The sequence below is a fragment of the Dryobates pubescens genome, chromosome 5 (assembly GCF_014839835.1).
Source record: "Dryobates pubescens isolate bDryPub1 chromosome 5, bDryPub1.pri, whole genome shotgun sequence".
NCBI classification, from domain to species: Eukaryota; Metazoa; Chordata; class Aves; order Piciformes; family Picidae; genus Dryobates; species Dryobates pubescens.
This window is the reverse complement of record NC_071616.1, coordinates 2,978,231-2,997,235: the sequence shown is the minus strand read 5'-3', so window position 1 is coordinate 2,997,235 and position 19,005 is coordinate 2,978,231. Positions and strand designations below refer to the sequence as shown.

The 19,005-nt window shown below is 52.8% G+C and overlaps 1 protein-coding gene across 1 annotated transcript in view; it reads left to right on the top strand.

The window, feature by feature from the left end:
• The window catches only part of TTC17 (tetratricopeptide repeat domain 17), an 82,694-nt gene that overhangs the window by 11,413 nt on the left and 52,276 nt on the right, over positions 1–19,005 (top strand). The window contains exons 2-7 of the mRNA XM_054161419.1: positions 4,213–4,302; positions 7,730–7,899; positions 11,681–11,792; positions 15,744–15,875; positions 17,121–17,230; positions 18,716–18,860. Coding sequence (XP_054017394.1) covers positions 4,213–4,302; positions 7,730–7,899; positions 11,681–11,792; positions 15,744–15,875; positions 17,121–17,230; positions 18,716–18,860 — 759 coding nt within the window. The remainder of the gene's footprint in view (positions 1–4,212; positions 4,303–7,729; positions 7,900–11,680; positions 11,793–15,743; positions 15,876–17,120; positions 17,231–18,715; positions 18,861–19,005) is intronic.

Genomic DNA, 19,005 nt, shown 5'->3' with positions numbered 1-19,005 from the left:
CTCAGCCTGGCCTCACAGCAGAGGGCTTCCAGCCCTGCCAGCATTGCTGTGGCCTCCTCTCTCCCCACTCCCAACAGGTCCCTGTCTGTGCTGAGGGTTCCAGAGCTGGTCTCAGCAGTGCAGGTGGGGTCTCAGCAGAGCAGAGGGGCAGGATCCCTTCCCTCCACCTGCTGCCTACATTCAACAAATGCTGAACCTACAAAAATGCCAGCACAGCATCATTCTGCAGTGCTGTCCTTGTCAGCCCTACCCTGAAACATCTCCACTCTGTCCCAGCCTTCCCAGTCCAGCCTGCTCTGCTGTGTAGTCTGTGAGCAGATGGGAATCAAAGTGAAGGGCAGGCTGTAGAAGGGGGTTGAATTTACTTGAGGGTGTTTTGAGGTCACTCACTTTGCAGTGGGGGCTTCTTGATTGAAATGTGAAGGGAATTGTGTAGATCAGCAAGCTGTAGAACCTTCTGGCAGATTCCATACCCTGTGTTTAAAGAAGGAAAGCTCCAGGTCTGCTGTTGCCATCCTAAGAAGGACACAGAGGTGTTGGAGCAAGTCCAGAGGAGGCCACAAAAATGGTCCAAGGGCTGGAGAAGCTCTGCTGTGAGGATAGGCTGAGGCAGCTGGGGGTGTTCAGCCTGGAGAAGAGAAGGCTGAGGGGGGGACCTTAGAGCTGCCTTCCAATGCCACCTGAATGGCTCCTACAGGGAGGCTGCAGAGGGACTTTTCATGAGGGTGTCTAGAGACAGGACAAGGGAGAATGGTCTGAAGCTGAGGGAGAGCAGGGCTAGAGTGGATCTGAGCAAGAAGTTCTCCACTCTGAGAGTGGTGAGACTCTGGATTAGGTTGCCCAGGTGGGATGTGGGTGTCCCCTCTTTGGAGGTGTTCATGGCCAGGTTAGATGAGTCCTTGAGCAGCCAAGTTTAGCTGAGAGGCCTCCCTGCCCATGGGAGGGGGGGGGGGCGTTGAGTAGATGATCTCTGAGGCCCCTTCCAGCCTAAGCCATTCTCTGAGAAAGGAAGCCTCAAGTCCTCTGCTTCACTTGAGATTGCAAGCTCCAGCCTGTTGCATGGGACAGAACAATGGCAAACTGCCCACATCAAGCCCACAAAACCCTTTCTGGGAGCTCCTTTTCTGTAGCCCATCATTTGATGTTGTGTCTTTCCCACCTCCTTGCTGTCAGAAGCTGCTTCCTGCATGCCGCAGGAGGCTGAGGGGCCCTGGAGCTGGGGTGGGTTTCGTGCCCTCTGCCTCGCTGAACGCCGGCAGTGCCGCAGTGCTTTGAAGCCAGCCTTTCCTGAATGGTGACCTTCGAGGTCCCCTCCAACCTGAGCCATTCATTGACCCATGATTTGAAATACCCTTCTTGGTGTGAATCTTACCTGGATTGTGAAGCAAAACAAAAACCACAGGAGATTTGGTAAAATCCCAGTCTAATGAATGATTCAGAGAGCTGGGGACGTGCAGGTAGCACAGGACACCTGAAACCACCTCGGGGGTTGATTCACCTCCAGTGCCTTATTTTGTTAGGCAAATTCTGTGTGTTCCTTGCTGCAGCAGGTTCTGGCTGGACTTTGTGACAGGGAATGAATCTGGACTGTGCTTTTAGAAATAAACTTTCACCTCTGGGCAAGGTTGAACAGAGAGCACTGAGCCTGAAAGTGGTTTTCTGGCAGGGTTTCTGCAGCCCACAGAGCTTCAGGGAATGCTTTCCAGCCCTGGGTGTTTGTCCTCTTTACTGTGTCTGAACTGGAGGCAGATTCTTGCTTCTCAACCACTTCATCTTCAGTGTCAGTTTCAGCACTTTGGAGGAACATTAAATCACAGCAGCAGTGAATTCTTTGGCTTAGGAAAGCCCTTTAAGATCTTCCAGTCCAACCATCAACCCAACCCCACCATGGCCATCAAACCACATCCCACAGTGCCATGGACACAGGTTTCTTGAACACCTCCAGGGATGGGGACTCCACCACCTCCCTGGGCAGCCTCTGCCAGTCCCTGACCACTCTTGCAGCAAGGAAATTGTTCCTCTTCTCCAACCTCCCCCTCCCCTGGCACAATTTCAGGCCATTTCCTCTCATTCTGTCACCTGAAACTAGGGAGAAGAGCCCAACCCCCACCTCACTGCAGCCTCCCTTTGGGGAGCTGTAGAGAACAGTGAGGCCTCTCCTCAGCCTCCTTTTCTCCAGGCTGAACACCCCCAGCTCCCTCAGCTGCTCCTCACCAGCCCTGCTCTCCAGACCTTTCCCCAGCTTTGTTGCCCTTCTCTGGACACACTCCAGCACCTCAGTGTCCTTGGAGTAAAGGGCCCAGACCTGAGCCCAGTGTTCAAGGTGTGGCCTCACCAGTGCTGAGCACAGAGGCACAATTACTTCTCTGGTCCTGCTGGCCACACCACACTGTTGCTGATCCAGGCGAAGATGCTGGTGGCCTTCTTGGCCACCCAAGCAAACTTCTGGCTCATGTTCATCTGGGTGTCACTCAGCACCCCCAGGTCTTTCTCTCTCTACAGAGCAGCTTTCCAGCCACTCTGCCCCAAGCCTGTAGCATTTCATGGGGTTGTTGTGTCCCAAATGCCAGACCCTGCACTTGGCCTTGTTCAGTCTCATACAGCTGATGTCACTGATCCAGCCTTTCCAGGTGCCTTTGTGGGGGCCTGCAAGAAGGCTGCAGAGGGACTGTTTGCACAGGCCTGCAGTGATAAGATGAGGGAGAATGGTTTGAAATGAGAGCAGAGGAGATTTAGATTGGATGTGAGGAACCTGTGCTGCACCAGGAGGCTGCTGGAACACTGCAACAGGTTGCCCAGGGAGGTGATTGAGGCCCCGTGCCTGGAGATACTCAAGACAAGGCTGGAGAAGTCTGTGAGCAACCTGCTCTAGTGGAGGATGTCCCTGCTGAGTGCAGGGGCTTGGGCTGGATGAGCTGTGGGAGTCCCTTCCAGCCCAGCCCATTCTATGTTTGCCATAACTTTATGAGTGCATTCAGCCACGGTGCTGTGACACTTGGATTGCTGCTGCAGGGTAGTGGTTGGTAGGAATTTGGTACTTCTTGTATTGCTTTCCTGTCAGCCTGTGCTCTCTGGGTTGGTAGCACACCATTCCATGTTGCTAAATTCAGGCTTAACACTTAAAACCAGAGCTGTGCTTGAGTATTAATCTGGTTTTGAATGAATGAGAAGCCAGAATCCCTGTTCTCTCAGAAGAAGGCTTTATAAAGGCTGATGCCTGCATAACATCCTCCAAAACACCCCTCCCCACGTGCAGTTTGTCACTGCAAGCAGGGCTGATGGCTGACTTTGCTCCCAGTGACTGTGTAGTGTAATGCAAGCAGCCTTCAAATGCCAGAGGAGCAGTACTTGCAAGGAATCTAGACCTCACACTCACTAGTCCAAAGAAAGTAGAGCTGGGCTTCTCCTCTGACTCACAGCCAGGAGAGCATGGCCCAAGGCTTCATCTGTTGACAGGACACATCCAAATGAGCAGGAAATTTCCTCTTGTGCTGCTGGAGATGCAGTTCTAGACCTGGGTCTATGACACAGGTCTTGTGAGGAGCAGCTGAGGGAGCTGGGGTTGTTTAGTCTGAAGAAAAGGAGGCTGAGGGGAGACCTCATTGCTCTCTGCAGCTCCCTGGAAGGAGGCTGGAGCCCGGTGGGGGTTGGTCCTATAGCTTGTTCCTTGGGAGAAGGGGAAACAGCCTCAAGTCACCTTTAGGTGACTTTAGGTTGGAGATGAGGAACAATTCCTACCCCAAAAATGTTGTCAAACCCTGGAACAGGCTGCCCAGAGAAGTGGTGGAGTCCCCATCCCTGGAGGGTTTGAAAAGCCCTGCAGAAGTCATGCTGGGGAGGGGCTGTTGACAAGGGCTTGTGGTGATAGGATGAGAGGGAATGGATTGAAGCTTGAACAGGGCAGATTTGGACTGGATTTTAGGAAGAAGTTCTTGACAGTGAGGGTGATGAGACACTGGAACAGGTTGCCCAAGCAAGCTGTGGCTGCCCCCTGCCTGGGGCTGTTCAAGGCCAGGCTGGATGAGGCCTTGAGCAAGCAGGGCTGGTGTGAGGTGTCCCTGCCCATGGCAGGGGGCTTGGAACTAGCTGATCTTTAAGATCCCTTCCAACCCAACCCATTCTATGAATTTTATGAATTAGCTTAACTTAACCTTTTGAGCTTGTCCTCCTGAAGAGAATGCCTCATGTGATGGACTGTGACCTGTCTTGCAGGTGGATTCACCAATGAACTTGAGGAACCCACACGACTTGGTGATACTGATGAGACAAGAAACGACAGTTAACTACCTCAAAGAACTGGAGGTAAAGCAGCACATTTCCTACTCCTTCCTGCAAGCACAGCTTGGTTTTGTGCAGGCCTTTTAGATGTAAATGGGGAGCAGAAGTCCTTCTCGGCCCAGTTCTGTTCTGTGAGATCTTCAGACTCTTAGATCACAAGAGTTGTGTGCCTCAGGTTTGCTCAGCTGTGGTTAGCACTGGCCCCAGCTGAATCACAGAATGCCAGGTTGGAAGGCACCCCGAGGATCACCTGCTGGCCCAGCCCCCTGTCAGGCTGAGGCTTGAAACTCAGGGAATCCTCTTGCACGGTTCCCTGTTGTCATCCATAGCTCCTAACATTTAAAAGTCATTTGGGCACTGGATTCTCTTGTTCACTGCTGTATTCCAGCAGACCACCTCTGATTTTCATCAGGCTCATTTATTACTGAGGAGAGGTTTGAGAGCACCATTCTGAAGAGCACTTCAATGAACTTTGATCTGAAACCCCAAAGTTTAACTACAGTATGGTGTGGGCAGGCTGGTGGCTGGACACAGCTTTCTCTTGTGCCAGCTTTTGGTTTGTCAGATGAGCACAGCTAGATGATTGGGAAGGAGGTTGGATTAGGTGGTCTCCAGAGGTGCCTTCCAACACCCACCATTCTGTCACTGGGTGTGGGAGAAGTGGAAGGGCGGCTAAAAACCAGGACTCTTGTCCCTGTGTTCAGCCAAACTTTCTTGTGGAGGTGTATTCATTCTTGTGGTCATGGAGCAACGGTGGTGAGCTTTGCAGGGTGTGGGTTGTGGGTCTGGCAATCACTAAATGTACAGTCTGTGGCCTAAGCATGACTCTGAGCAGAAGTTCTCTAGTTTGAGGTCTTGAGCAAGCTGCTGCTGCTGTCTGTATCTTTGGTGCTGTGTGTGGCTTGAGTTAAAACCGCCAGTTTTCTTCACATAGAAATCCTGGCAAAATTTGATAGGGTTTCAAATTTGCACATCCCAGTGGGGGTGAAATACAGCTTGCTGCACTGGGACAGAGCATTGGTCCACAGTAATCAGTCCCTATGAGCTTGCTGGGGCACAAGGTAGCTCATCATCAACAGATCTGTCCCAGTTGAGTCTTAATTCTAGCACTGAGGTTGTCATTTCAGAGGTGCTTAGCAGGGTGAAGGGTGAGGAAGTTCATTTTGTTTGCCATCTCTGATGCTCATATTTCTTACGGTGGGAGGAAAAGGTCCCAAACAGAGGAGGAGTTGAGGTGTTGCTAACAACTGTTTCTTCTCTTCTGAGTGGCCTGCCATGACTTTGGGCTGCTAGCAGCCTCCCTTTTTGGTACAGCAGGAAAAATAAAGGTGCATGAGGCGCATGGGGGCGTGCGGGTCGGGAGGCAGAGCAGGGCACACGAGGCGCAAGGGGCAGGGAGGCGCAGGGGGAGGTGCGTGAGGCACAGGGAGGTGTGCGAGGCAGGGAGGAGTGCACCGTGTGCACAGGGAGGCGCAGGGAGAGGCACTGAGGCACAGGGAGGCATGCAAGGCGCAGGGAGAGGCATCGAGGCACAGGGAGGAGTGTGAGGCGCAGGGAGGAGCACACCACGGGCACGGGGGGAGGCGCTGAGGCGCAGGGAGAGGCGCATGAGGCACAGGGAGGCGCAGGGAGAGGTGCTGAGGCGCAGGGAGAGGTGCTGAGGTGCAGGGAGAGGCGCTGAGGCGCAGGGAGGCGTGCGAGGCGCAGGGAGAGGCATCGAGGTGCAGGGAGGCGTGCGAGGCGCAGGGAGAGGCGCTGAGGCGCAGGGAGGCGTGCGAGGTGCAGGGAGAGGCATCGAGGTGCAGGGAGGCGTGCGAGGCGCAGGGAGAGGCGCTGAGGCGCAGGGAGGCGTGCGAGGTGCAGGGAGAGGCATCGAGGTGCAGGGAGGCGTGCGAGGCGCAGGGAGAGGCGCTGAGGCGCAGGGAGGCGTGCGAGGTGCAGGGAGGAGCGCACCATGTGCGCAGGGAGAGGCACTGAGGCACAGGGAGGCGTGCAAGGTGCAGGGAGAGGCGCTGAGGCGCAGGGAGGCGTGCAAGGTGCAGGGAGAGGCATCGAGGTGCAGGGAGGCGTGCGAGGCGCAGGGAGAGGCGCTGAGGCGCAGGGAGGCGTGCGAGGTGCAGGGAGAGGCATCGAGGTGCAGGGAGGCGTGCGAGGCGCAGGGAGAGGCGCTGAGGCGCAGGGAGGCGTGCGAGGTGCAGGGAGGAGCGCACCATGTGCGCAGGGAGAGGCACTGAGGCACAGGGAGGCGTGCAAGGTGCAGGGAGAGGCGCTGAGGCGCAGGGAGGCGTGCAAGGTGCAGGGAGAGGCATCGAGGTGCAGGGAGGCGTGCGAGGCGCAGGGAGAGGCGCTGAGGCGCAGGGAGGCGTGCGAGGTGCAGGGAGGAGCGCACCATGTGCGCAGGGAGAGGCACTGAGGCACAGGGAGGCGTGCAAGGTGCAGGGAGAGGCGCTGAGGCGCAGGGAGGCGTGCAAGGTGCAGGGAGAGGCATCGAGGTGCAGGGAGGCGTGCGAGGCGCAGGGAGAGGCGCTGAGGCGCAGGGAGGCGTGCGAGGTGCAGGGAGGAGCGCACCATGTGCGCAGGGAGAGGCACTGAGGCACAGGGAGGCGTGCAAGGTGCAGGGAGAGGCGCTGAGGCGCAGGGAGGCGTGCAAGGTGCAGGGAGAGGCATCGAGGTGCAGGGAGGCGTGCGAGGCGCAGGGAGAGGCGCTGAGGCGCAGGGAGGCGTGCGAGGTGCAGGGAGGAGCGCACCATGTGCGCAGGGAGAGGCACTGAGGCACAGGGAGGCATGCAAGGCGCAGGGAGGAGCGCACCATGTGCACAGGGAGGCGCAGGGAGAGGCGCTGAGGCGCAGGGAGGCATGCAAGGCGCAGGGAGGAGTGCACCATGTGCACAGGGAGGTGCAGGGAGAGGCACTGAGGCACAGGGAGGCATGTGAAGCGCAGGGAGGAGCGCACCATGTGCACAGGGAGGCGCAGGGAGAGGCGCTGAGGCGCAGGGAGGCATGCAAGGCGCAGGGAGGAGTGCACCATGTGCACAGGGAGGTGCAGGGAGAGGCGCTGGGAGGCATGCGAGACGCAGGGAGAGGCAAACAAGGTGCTGGGAGAGGCGTGCGAGGGGCAGGGAGGTGTAGGGAGAGGCGCCGAGGCTCAAGAAGGCTCAGGGGTGTGTAAGGCGGGACAAGAGGGCTCAGGGGTGTGCAAGGCAAGGCAAGGAGTAGGCATGTCCAAGTCCTGTGATCTCTAATAATAAAGTATTTGCAATCCATGCAAAGCAAACCTTTCCTGCAGGTGTTAGGAAACATTGGTTAATGTTCCCCAGATTTAGAGAGCGTGGTTTAGATTTGCTCCCAGCTTGCTCTAAGTTCTGCTGCTGCACTCCTAGCAGCAGCAGCAGCAGCGTTTCATCACCATCCATCCTCCCCTTTCCTTTGTTGTGTGGTTTTATTCCTACAGAAACAGTTAGTTGCCCAAAAGATTCACATAGAGGAAAATGAGGACAGAGACACAGGGCTGGAACAAAGGCATAATAAAGAGGATCCGGACTGCATTAAAGCCAAGGTGCCCTTGGGGGACCTAGATCTGTATGATGGCACCTACATCACCTTAGAGAGCAAAGATATCCGGTAAGGAGATGCTTTATCCTTAACTTTTTTACTGAATGAAGAAAAATCTAAATGTATAAGGAAAAAACCAAACCCCAAACCACCTTTCCTGCCTGTTGTTCTGATCACAGTCACTTTGCTTTCTGTCACTGTGGAATAAAGTGGAAAAACCACCTACCTCTGCCACTGATTGTGGAAGACTATGACACAGAAATGCTGTCACTCACAACCTGTCCTTGTCAGCCCTACCCTGAAACATCTCCACTCTGTCCCAGCCTTCCCAGTCCAGCCTGCTCTGCTGTGTAGTCTGTGAGTAGATGGGAATCAAAGTGAAGGGCAGGCTGTAGAAGGGGCTGTAGAAGGGGGTTGAATTTGCTTGAGGGTGTTTTGAGCTCACTCAGCTTGCAGTGGGGGCTTCTTGATTGAAATGTGAAGGGAATTGTGTAGATCAGCAAGCTGTGGAACCTTCTGGCAGATTCCATACCCTGTGTTTAAAGAAGGAAAGCTCCAGGTCTGCTGTTGCCATCCTAAGAAGCAAGTCCAGAGGAGGCCACAAAAATGGTCCAAGGGCTGGAGAAGCTCTGCTGTGAGGATAGGCTGAGGCAGCTGGGGGTGTTCAGCCTGGAGAAGAGAAGGCTGAGGGGGGGACCTTAGAGCTGCCTTCCAATGCCACCTGAATGGCTCCTACAGGGAGGCTGCAGAGGGACTTTTCATGAGGGTGTCTAGCGACAGGACAAGGGAGAATGGTCTGAAGCTGAGGGAGAGCAGGGCTAGAGTGGATCTGAGCAAGAAGTTCTCCACTCTGAGAGTGGTGAGTCTCTGGATTAGGTTGCCCAGGTGGGATGTGGGTGTCCCCTCTTTGGTCTGAAGCTGAGGGAGAGTAGGTTATATTGCACCCCTTATTCAGGGTGCTGTTGTAGTAGTAGCAGAAGCCCCTTACACTGAGGTGCCATTGGGTGATGAATGTAGGGGCATGAATCCTGCCACTGCTGCAAGCAGCACTGCAGAATGCCAGAAATGCCCAGAGTAGAGAATCTCAGAAGTCCTTCATTACAGCCTTGTGGAATTCCCAGCATTCCAGTCTGAGAGTGTCCTTAATAGAATAAGTCCTGGAAGCCCTCAAGAGAATCACAGAATGTTAGGGGCTGGAAGGGACCTCAGAAGATACAGAATACAGAATTAACCAGGTTGGAGAAGACCTTTGAGATCACCCAAGTCCAACCTATCACCCAACACCATCTGATCAGCTAGACCATGGCACCAAGGACCTCTGTCAGTCTTACTTTAAACACCTCCAGGGATGGGGACTCCACCACCTCCCTGGGCAGCACATCCCAAGGGCCAATCTCTCTGTCTGGGAAGAATTTCTTCCTCACCTCCAGCCTAAACCTCCTCTGGTGCAGCTTGAGACTGTGTCCTCTCCTTCTGTCACTGGGTGCCTGGGAGAAGAGACCAACCCCCACCTGGCTACAACCTCCCTTCAGGGAGTTGGAGAGAGCAATGAGGTCTCCCCTGAGCCTCCTCTTCTGCAGGCTAAGCAACCCCAGCTCCCTCAGCCTCTCCTCACAGGGCTGTGCTCCAGACCCCTCCCCAGCTTTGTTGCCCTTCTCTGGACACCTTCCAGCAGCTCAACCTCTTTCCTAACCTGAGGAGCCCAGAACTGGACACAGGACTCAAGGTGTGGCCTGAGCAGTGCTGAGCACAGGGCAGAATGGCTCATCCAGTCCAACCCCCCTGCCAGAGCAGAGTCACCAAGAGCAGGTCACACAGGAATGCATCCAGGCAGGTTTTGAATATCTCCAGAGAGGGAGACTCCACATCCTTCCTGGGCAGCCTCTTCCAGTGTTCTGTCACCCTCACAAGGGAAAAAATGTTTCTTCATGTTTCCATGGAAAGCAGGCAGCAGCTAACTAACAAAAGTCCCTAGCAGCCCTCCCCCTCCAGTCTCCTCTGTTGCTCCGAGGGGCTGTGTGAACTCTTTCTCATCAATCCCTTAACCAGTGAAGCCCAGCCACGTGTGCAAGCTGAAATCCTTTCCCAGGAAGAGGTGCCAGTGTGTCCAGGAGGTGGCTCCTGCAGCATGTTCCGATCCAAGGGTGCCAGCATGCAAGGATGTTGTTCTTGGCACACATAAAATGTTATTGTTTTGCTTTTTGCAGTGTGCAGCTGGTCAGCTAGGAAGTGTTCTGCAGTCCCCTGCACTCTGCACCTGTTCCAGGTCTTGTTGGCAGATTATTGGCTGCAGCAGGGCTGGACTCGATCTCCAGTACAAGGGTCTTTAGCCTGGAGAAGAGGAGGCTCAGGGAAGACCTTATTGCCATCTACAATTACCTGAAGGGAGGTTGTAGCCAGGTGGGGGTTGGTCTCTTCTCCTAGGCAGCCAGCAGCAGAACAAGAGGACACAGTCTCAAGCTGTGCCAGGGGAGGTTTAGGCTGGAGGTGAGGAAGAAGTTCTTCCCAGACAGAGAGATTGGCCCTTGGGATGTGCTGCCCAGGGAGGTGGTGGAGTCCCCATCCCTGGAGGTGTTTAAGAAGAGCCTGGATGAGGCCCTTGGAGCCATGGTTCAGTTGATCAGATGGTGCTGGGTGATAGGTCGGACTGGATGATCTCCAAGGTCTTTTCCAACCTGGTTAATTCTGTATTCTTTATTCTGACTCTGGAACAGGCTGCCCAGAGAGGATGTGGATGTGCCCTCTCTGGAGGTGTTTAGGGCCAGGTTGGATGAGTCTTGGAGCAGCCAAGTCTCTTGAAGCAGCCAAGACTAGTTGAGAGGCATCCCTGCCCATGTCAGGGAGGTTGGAGTAGATGATCTCTGAGGTTCCCTTCCAACCTGAACCATTCTCTCACTGAGTGGACAGTCTGCTTGTCATTCAGCCTCAGTGATCTGCAGGGCTGCTGGTTTGGGTTTTGTGGGTTTATTTTTAACATCATCAGATGAATACTTGAGGTGGAAAAAGGTTGATTTTATCCTCAGGCACCTTCATTTGGGCTTCTCACTAATACCTGGGGTTTGTTTCAGTTGAAGAGTTTTCTGAGCTGCATGAGTTGCTGTTTGCCTGGCAGATAGAGCATTAATCACAGCAGCAGTGCATCAGCTTGGCACTGGTAGATTTTGGAGACTACCCAAATGTTGATGTTTCCTCTAAAGCAGACAGAATTTGGTTTAACTTTGTGTTGATGACATCCTAATGGAAATCTGTGAAGATACCAGAAATGGTTTCATGTGCTCCAAACACAGGGTTTTGAATGGAGTGATAAAAACCACCACACAGGAGGGCTGTGAGGATGATTAAGGGACTGGAGCATGTGCCCTATGAGGAGAGACTCAGAGCCCTGGGGCTTTTTAATCTGGAGAAGAGAAGACTGAGATGGGATCTGATCAATGTCTATCAATAGCTGAGGGCTGGGGGTCAAGAAGGAGGGGTCAGGCTCTGCTCAGTTGGATCCTTTGATAGGCCAAGGGGCAGTGGATATAAACTACAATAGAGGAGGTTCCACCTCACCATGAGGAGGAACTTCTTCCCTGTGAGGCTCCCAGAGCCCTGGAGCAGGCTGCCCAGAGAGGTTGTGGAGCCTCCTTCTCTGGAGCCTTCCCAGCCCTGTCTGGATGTGTTCCTGTGGGACCTATGCTGGATTCTCTGCTCCTGCTTGACAAGGGGGTTGGACTTGATCTCCAGAGGTCCCTTCCAGCCCCTAACATCCTGTGATCCTGTAAGGATACTGTCTGTCCATTAGGATACTGTCTTTAATGAACTTTAGCAGTGTTCTAATCTAGAGTCTGCTGTCTTCTTGTGTCCTCAGCCCTGAAGACTACATAGATACAAAGTCACCGGTGCCTCCAGACCTGCAGCAGCCAGACTGCACAAAAGTTCTTGATCTTCCATACAGTATTCATGCTTTTCAGCACTTAAGGGTAAGCAAGCAAGAAGCAGACTAGAAAAGCCTTACTGGCAGTTGTCACTCAAGGTTGAGAGGTATTTTGGCCTCTCGAGACTGTCTCAGGGGGTTTTGAACCACAGTTGTGCCCTCGGTTGAAGTTGCTCAGGGAAAGGCAGTTCCATTTGGTGCTTTTGTTATTGCTATTACCTGTTGTTACTATCTGGAGCCCCCATCACAGGAAGGACATGGACCTGATGGAGAGGCTCCAGAGGAGGGCAAATAAAACCATCAGGGGGCTGGAGCAGCTCTGCTGTGAGGACAGGCTGAGGGAGCTGGGGGTGTTCAGCCTGGAGGAGAAAAGGCTCCAAGGAGACCTAATTGCAGGCTGCCAGTACCTGAAGGGGGCTACAAGAAGGCTGCAGAGGGACTGTTTGCAAAGGCCTGTGTGGTGGTGAAAGAAAGTTCAGTTCTCCCCCCTCAGAAACCACAGCTCACTCAGTCAGAGGAGCAAGAATGGATAAGAGCTATATTTACAAGCAGGATGAGATGCAGTGAAGCTGTACACAATGGACAGGATTTACAGTAGATACAGAAATACACAGCCAAGACCCTAACACAGGAAACCTGCCCTTCTCCAGAGAGGAGGGTTCCCCCCAAAACCCCTTCTCCCCCTTCCTCCCTTTTTTGCCACAAAGGGTTAGAGAGAGAGAAGTAATTATTAAGGGGGAGATTCTGTTAGTTCAAAGTGTGTGCTAAGGAAAGGGAAAAAAAGAATTAGTGTCTGATCCTGGTGACTGGAGGTCAGCAGCCAAGCTCAGAGAGAGGCAGCAGCTGTTGAGACTCAGACTCCCAAACACACAGAGACTGACTGAGATTCAAACTGAACTCAAACTAAAGTTTAAAGTTGCATTCTGCCAATCTACCAACAAAATTCCTGTAGAGGATCTTTGTTTTCCTTTTCACACCAAAACATTCAGCCAGAGTGTTCCAGGAACTGTCCCTCTCTTAAAGGCACAGCCTGAAACGGTCACAGCCTGCAGGGACAGGCCCAGGGGCAATGGTTTGAAATGAGAGCAGAGCAGATTGAGATTGGATGTGAGCAGCAAGTTCTGCACCATGAGGGTGCTGGGACACTGCAACAGGTTGCCCAGGGAGGTGGTTGAGGCCCTATCCCTGGAGATATTAGAGGGTAAGTCTCTGAGCAGCCTGCTCCAGTGGAGCATTTCCCTGATGACTGCAGGAAGCTTGGACTAGCTGAGCTGTGGAGATCCCTTCCAATCCAAGCCATTCTTTGATTGTTTGCTTTCTTTTAATGGATCTATTTTGAGGAGAATGCAGTCTTTGCTTTCCAGAGCACAGGTTTCTTTAGGAAAATGGTAGGTTTTTATTGGGAACACTACTGCCTTGTCAATTGTTCCAGTTGAAAATTGCAGTGCTGAGCAGGATGAAGACTCAGGGTCAGAAAATCCTTTGAGGATTTGTCTGTAGGTTCTAACATATTGAAAGTCTCTTTGGTATCTGAGTGCCAAGCCCTAAGCCAGAGGATGAGATAATTATTCTTTCATCTGCTTTAGAACAGAACAGAATTAACCAGGTTGGAAAAGACCTTCAAGGTCATCAAGTCCAACCTATCACCCAGCACCATCTGATCAACTCAACCATGGCACCAAGGGCCTCAGCCAGGCTCCTCTTAAACACCTCCAGGGATGGGGACTCCACCACCTCCCTGGGCAGCACATCCCAAGGGCCAATCTCTCTGTCTGGGAAGAACTTTCTCCTCACCTCCAGCCTAAACCTCCCCTGGCACAGCTTGAGACTGTGTCCTCTTGTTCTGCTGCTGGCTGCCTGGGAGAAGAGACCAACCCCCACCTGGCTACAACCTCCCTTCAGGGAGTTGGAGAGAGCAAGAAGGTCTCCCCTGAGCCTCTTCTTCTCCAGGCTAAGCAACCCCAGCTCCCTCAGCCTCTCCTCAGAGGGCTGTGCTCCAGACCCCTCCACAGCTTTGTTGCCGTTCTCACAGTCTCACAGTATAACTAAGTTGGAAGAGACCCTAAGAATCATAGAATCCAACCTGTCTCCACAGACCTCATGACTAAACCATGGCACCAAGTACCACATCCAATCCCCTCTTGAACACCTCCAGGGATGGGGACTCCACCACCTCCCTGGGCAGCAGATTCCAATGACGAACGGCTCGCTCAGTGAAGAACTTTCTCCTCACCTCGAGTCTAAACCTCCCCTGGCACAGCCTGAGACTGTGTCCCCTTGTTCTGGTACTGGCTGCCTGGGAGAAGAGCCCAACCCCCACCTGGCTACAACCACCTTTCAGGTAGTTGGAGAGAGCAATGAGGTCTCCCCTGAGCCTCCTCTTCTCCAGGCTAAGCAACCCCAGCTCTCTCAGCCTCTCCTCCCAGGGCTGTACTCCAGACCCCTCCCCAGCTTTGTTGCCCTTCTCTGGACTCCTTCCAGCAGCTCAACCTCTTTCCTAACCTGAGGAGCCCAGAACTGGACACAGGACTCAAGCTGTGGCCTAACCAATGCAGAGTACAGGGCACAGTGACTTCCCTGCTCTTGCTGGCCACACTGTTCCTGCTGCAGGCCAGGATGCCCTTGGCCTTCTTGGCCACCTGGGCACACTGCTGGCTCATGTTTAGGCAGCTGTCAATCAGCACCCCCAGGGCCCTCTCTGTTTGGCAGCTCTCAGCCACTCTGCCCCCAGCCTGCAGCACTGCCTGGGGTTGCTGTGGCCAAAGTGCAGCCCCTGGCACTTGGACTTGTTGAATGCCATCCTGTTGGCCTCTGCCCATCTGTCCAGGCCGTTGAGGTCCCTCTGCAGAGCCCTTCTGCCCTCTAACTGACCAACATCTGCTCCCAGCTTGGTGTCATCTGCAAATCTGCTGATGACTGACTCAACCCCCTCATCCAGATCATCAATCAAGATATTGAACAGGCTGGGGCCCAGCACTGATCCCTGGGGCACACCACTGGTGCCTGGCTGCCAGCTGGCTGTGGCACCATTCACCACCACTCTCTGGGCTCAGCCTCCAGCCAGTTCCTCACCCAGCTCAGAGTGCTGCTGCCCAAGCCAGGGGCTGACAGCTTGGCCAGCAGTTTGCTGTGGGGGACAGTGTCAAAGGCCTTGCTGCAGTCCAGGCAGACTCCATCCACAGCCTGCCCCACATCCACCAGGCAGTCACCTGGGCATGGAAGGAGATCAGGTTGGTGAGGCAGGAGCTGCCCTTCCTAAACCCATGCTGGCTGGGCCTGAGCCCTTGGCCATCCTCAAAGTGCTGTGTGACTGCACTCAGGATGACCTGTTCCATTTAGAAAGATTAGCCTGGAGGTATGGTGCAAAAATCTGTCAGCAGGGTTGACTTGAACAAATTTCCTGGTGCAGCTCTAATGGTGATACCTTCATACTGATTTTGTGGCAAGCCTTTAAAACAGTGTTTCCTCTACACATAAAGATTTTTCTTCTGGACCAAAGAGGAACTGAAGTGTCTTAGTTCTGTTCCTGGGTCTGGATATACTTTGCAAAATGGGGGGAAAGGAGGAAAATGAAGGGAGATGATGTGGGGACACTTGGACAGTGTTCATGTAACCTTAGAAGTGTGAGTTAAAGGCTTCAGCTGTAGTTAGCGAGATCCAGCTGCCAGGCAGACAGTGCTAGCAATGTTTATAGTATATTTATGCTACATTACCAGTTAGATCCTTATATTTGTGCTATTGATTAGTATTTATCCTACAGCAGAAGTCAGTATTTATCCTAATGCTGCTTTTGGCTGCTTCTAGTGTTTGCCTCTCTGCAGCGACATCTTATTATCCGTGACCCAGGTGACGTTATCCCTAAGGTCTTGATAGGAAAGGATGATGTCAACGTGTAACAACCAAGCTGTAAACATCCCTGGGAGTCCTGCTCTTGTGTGTCTTCCTCTGCTTGTAGTTTCAAGTGTCAGCAAACACCCATCTTCAGTTTTTCTTGTAGGGGGTCCAAGAGAGAGTGAATCTTTCCGCGCCCTTGCTACCCAAAGAAGATCCGATCTTCACGTACTTGTCGCGGAGGCTGGGAAGGAGTATAGAGGAAATAGGCCATCGTATTTATGATGGGCTGATGAAGGTAGGAAGCTGTAACCTTTGTGTGCTCACCAAAAGAGAGCTGGAGAGCTCTCAGCAGATGAGAGGGAGATGCCCTGTGCACGCCATCAGATCCAGTGTTGCAAGTTTTGGTTGTGACCAGCTGCTGCTGTTTGAGGACGGAAGGAGTTTGCCCCCCAAAAGAGTAAAGAAAACTCATTGTCCCCCAAGGAGTAAAGAAAAAGACTCATACAGGATTGGAGCTTAAATAGAACCACTATTCACAACAAGTACAAAAGGTACCAAGGCAAAGGGATATATATATATATGTATGTATGTGTGTGTATGTATATATGCACACATATCCAAAACTGGCCCTGCCTTGCTTCCCCCTCCCCCAGCTAAGCCCCAGTCTAGGCCTCAGTTAGACCTCAGTGATGCATCAAAAATACCCCCCCCAGCCAGCCAAACCTCTTTCCCACTAGGCTTCTCTGTCCCCCATCAAGAGGTTCAGAGCAGGCCTCAGCTGTGCAGCAAGAAATAGATTCCTGCCAGAGCAGGCCTCACTCCCACACCGCCGAACTCAATCAGCAGCCCAGAGTAGAGAGCTGACTGGAAAGTCTGCTTCTTATATAGCAATTCACAGGAAAAGGGAACAGTATAACAGATTACAATATCCTCTGCCCTTCCCTTGGGACTCTCCAGCCCCTGGAGGACTTTTTGTTCTATGGTAGGACAGTTAATCCGTAACCTTCCACACAAGCAGACCGAAAACCTTTGCTGCTAGGCAAGCAGAGGGAAGAGAAGGCATCAGCAAAGGCAGTAAACAGATATTTACTGTCATGTTTAGTGGCTTGTGGATTTGTGTGTGTCTGGCAAGCCATTGCTCTGTCAAGGTAGGATGAGTTGTAAAACAAAAATGTACTCAAAAACCAAGCAAACAGTAGTGAAATGTGTTTGGGTTTTATTAAATGCCTTCCTGAAAAGTCTGGGAGCTCCAGCTGAGCTCCAGCTGAGCTGCTGATGCCTGGAGTACTGACACTCCTCATTCCACCTCGCTTGGAGCTTACACCTGTCTGAAAGGCAGAAGTTCTGCCTCTGTGATGCATTCCTGTCCTAGTTTGTTCTTCCTGAGCATTCCCATTGCCACATGGCAGCTTTCCAGAGGCAGAGGATAAAACGTAGAGCAGGTTTGAGGCTCAGCTTTCCATCCCGTAGTAATTAAAGCCCTAATGAACCTTTTAGCCTTAGTCATTAAGTTCAGTCTGTGTGTTTGTCTTCACTGCAGAACTCTTCTTCCTGGGTGCTCTATAACATGGCTTCTTTTTACTGGAGAATAAAGAATGAGCCATACCAAGTAGTAGAGTGTGCCATGCGTGCCCTTCATTTCTCTTCAAGGTAAGAGTTGCTACTGAAGGTTTCTTCTCAGGTTGCTTTCCTACTTAGTCTAATTAGCAAACAGGTTTTAATTGCTAAGACTGCATCTGAAGGAGTAATCCATGTCACTTGTTCCTAGTCGTTATGTGTAAGCCTTGTACAGAATAATTTAGATGATTTTAGTTTAGACAATTTTCTGTCACCTCACATATTTAATTTGTGGCTGATCAGAGAATCATTAAGGTTGGAAAAGACCTCTAAGATCATCCAGCCCAACCTTCTACCCAGCACCACTGTGGCTATCAAACCATGTCCCCAAGTACTGTGCCCACATGTTTCTTGGCATGTTTCCAGGGCTGGTGACTCCACCACCTGGTGGGGACCACGTGGCTCAGCTGGTAGGGGCATGAGACTCTTGAGTGTTGAGATCGTGGGTTCGAGCCTGCAGTGGGCAGCAGTGTCCTCCCTTTAGGCGGCGTTGAGGTGAGGGGTCGTGGCTGGGCCTAGGGGATGGGGACCAGGCTGGGGAGAACGGTGGCTGGGTTCATGGCTGGGCCTAGGGGATGGATGGGGTGCAGGCTGGGGAGAACGGTGTTGAGGGTGGCTGGGTTCATGGCTGGGCCTAGGGGATGGGGGCCGGGCTGGGGAGAATGGTGTTGAGGGTGGCTGGCAGTGGCCGTGTGGAGGCTCAGGGCATGCGGGATGGAGCCTCTGGTGGTTCTGAAGTGCCTGTGTGGGGACTGACATAGATCTTAGGGAGGGCTGTGGCCCGAGGTGGGACATAGGCCTCACATACAAATGAGGTGGGGACAGCGGGGAGCCAGGTCCTGCTGCAGAGTCAGGTGTGGGGAGGGGGTTTGTGGGGGTGTAGCATGCTTGGGTAAAACTCCTGTGGTGTAGGAGGGGGAGGCTGGGGCTCCAAGCAGCGTGTAGAGTTCCGTATCCAGAGCAGAGTAACAAAGCTGGTGAAAGGCTGGAGCAACTGGGGTTGTTTAGCTTGAAGGAAAGGAGGCTCAGAGGAGACCATCTCCCAAGGAGATCTTCCCAAGAGGAAACAGCCCCAAGTTCTTCCAGGGGAAATTTAAGTTGGACCTGAGGAAGAATTTCTTCCCTGGAAGTGTTGTCAAGGCCTGGAAGAGGCTGCCCAGTAGAGTCCCAGTTCTTGGAGGGGTTTGGATGTCAAGAGGGGATTGGATGTGGCACTTGGTGACAGGTTGGACTTGATCTCTGAGGTCTCTTCCAGCCTTGGTGATACTGTGATACCACCTCCCTGGGCACTCTTGCAGCAAAGAAATCGCTCCTAATCTCCAACCTAAACCTCCCCTGGTGCGTCTTGAGGCCTTTTCCTCTTGTCCTGTCACAAGTTACTTGAAAGAGGCCAACACCAGCCTGACCTCCTTCCAGCTCGCTGTAGAGCTGAGGATTCTTTTATACACTCTGACCTTCTGTTAATGTCTGGTGCCTTTCCCCCCCCCCTCTTTTTTCCTTTTACTTTTCTTCTTCTAGGCAAAACAAAGACATTGCACTGGTGAATTTGGCCAACATCCTGCACCGGGCTCACTTCTCTGCAGATGCAGCTATTGTGGTCCATGCAGCCCTGGATTACAGCGACTTCTTCACCAGCTATTACACTTTGGGAAACATATATGCAGTAAATACTACCTTTATTTTCCAAGACTTGTAGAAAAACTGAGTGTTAGTTGATCTTTCTGGCCTCATTTGCAATGCTTCCCTCTCTTGCAGTGCCTTTCACGTCCGTTTCGTGCTTCGTCTTTAATGTTCTTTCAAGGTCTGGC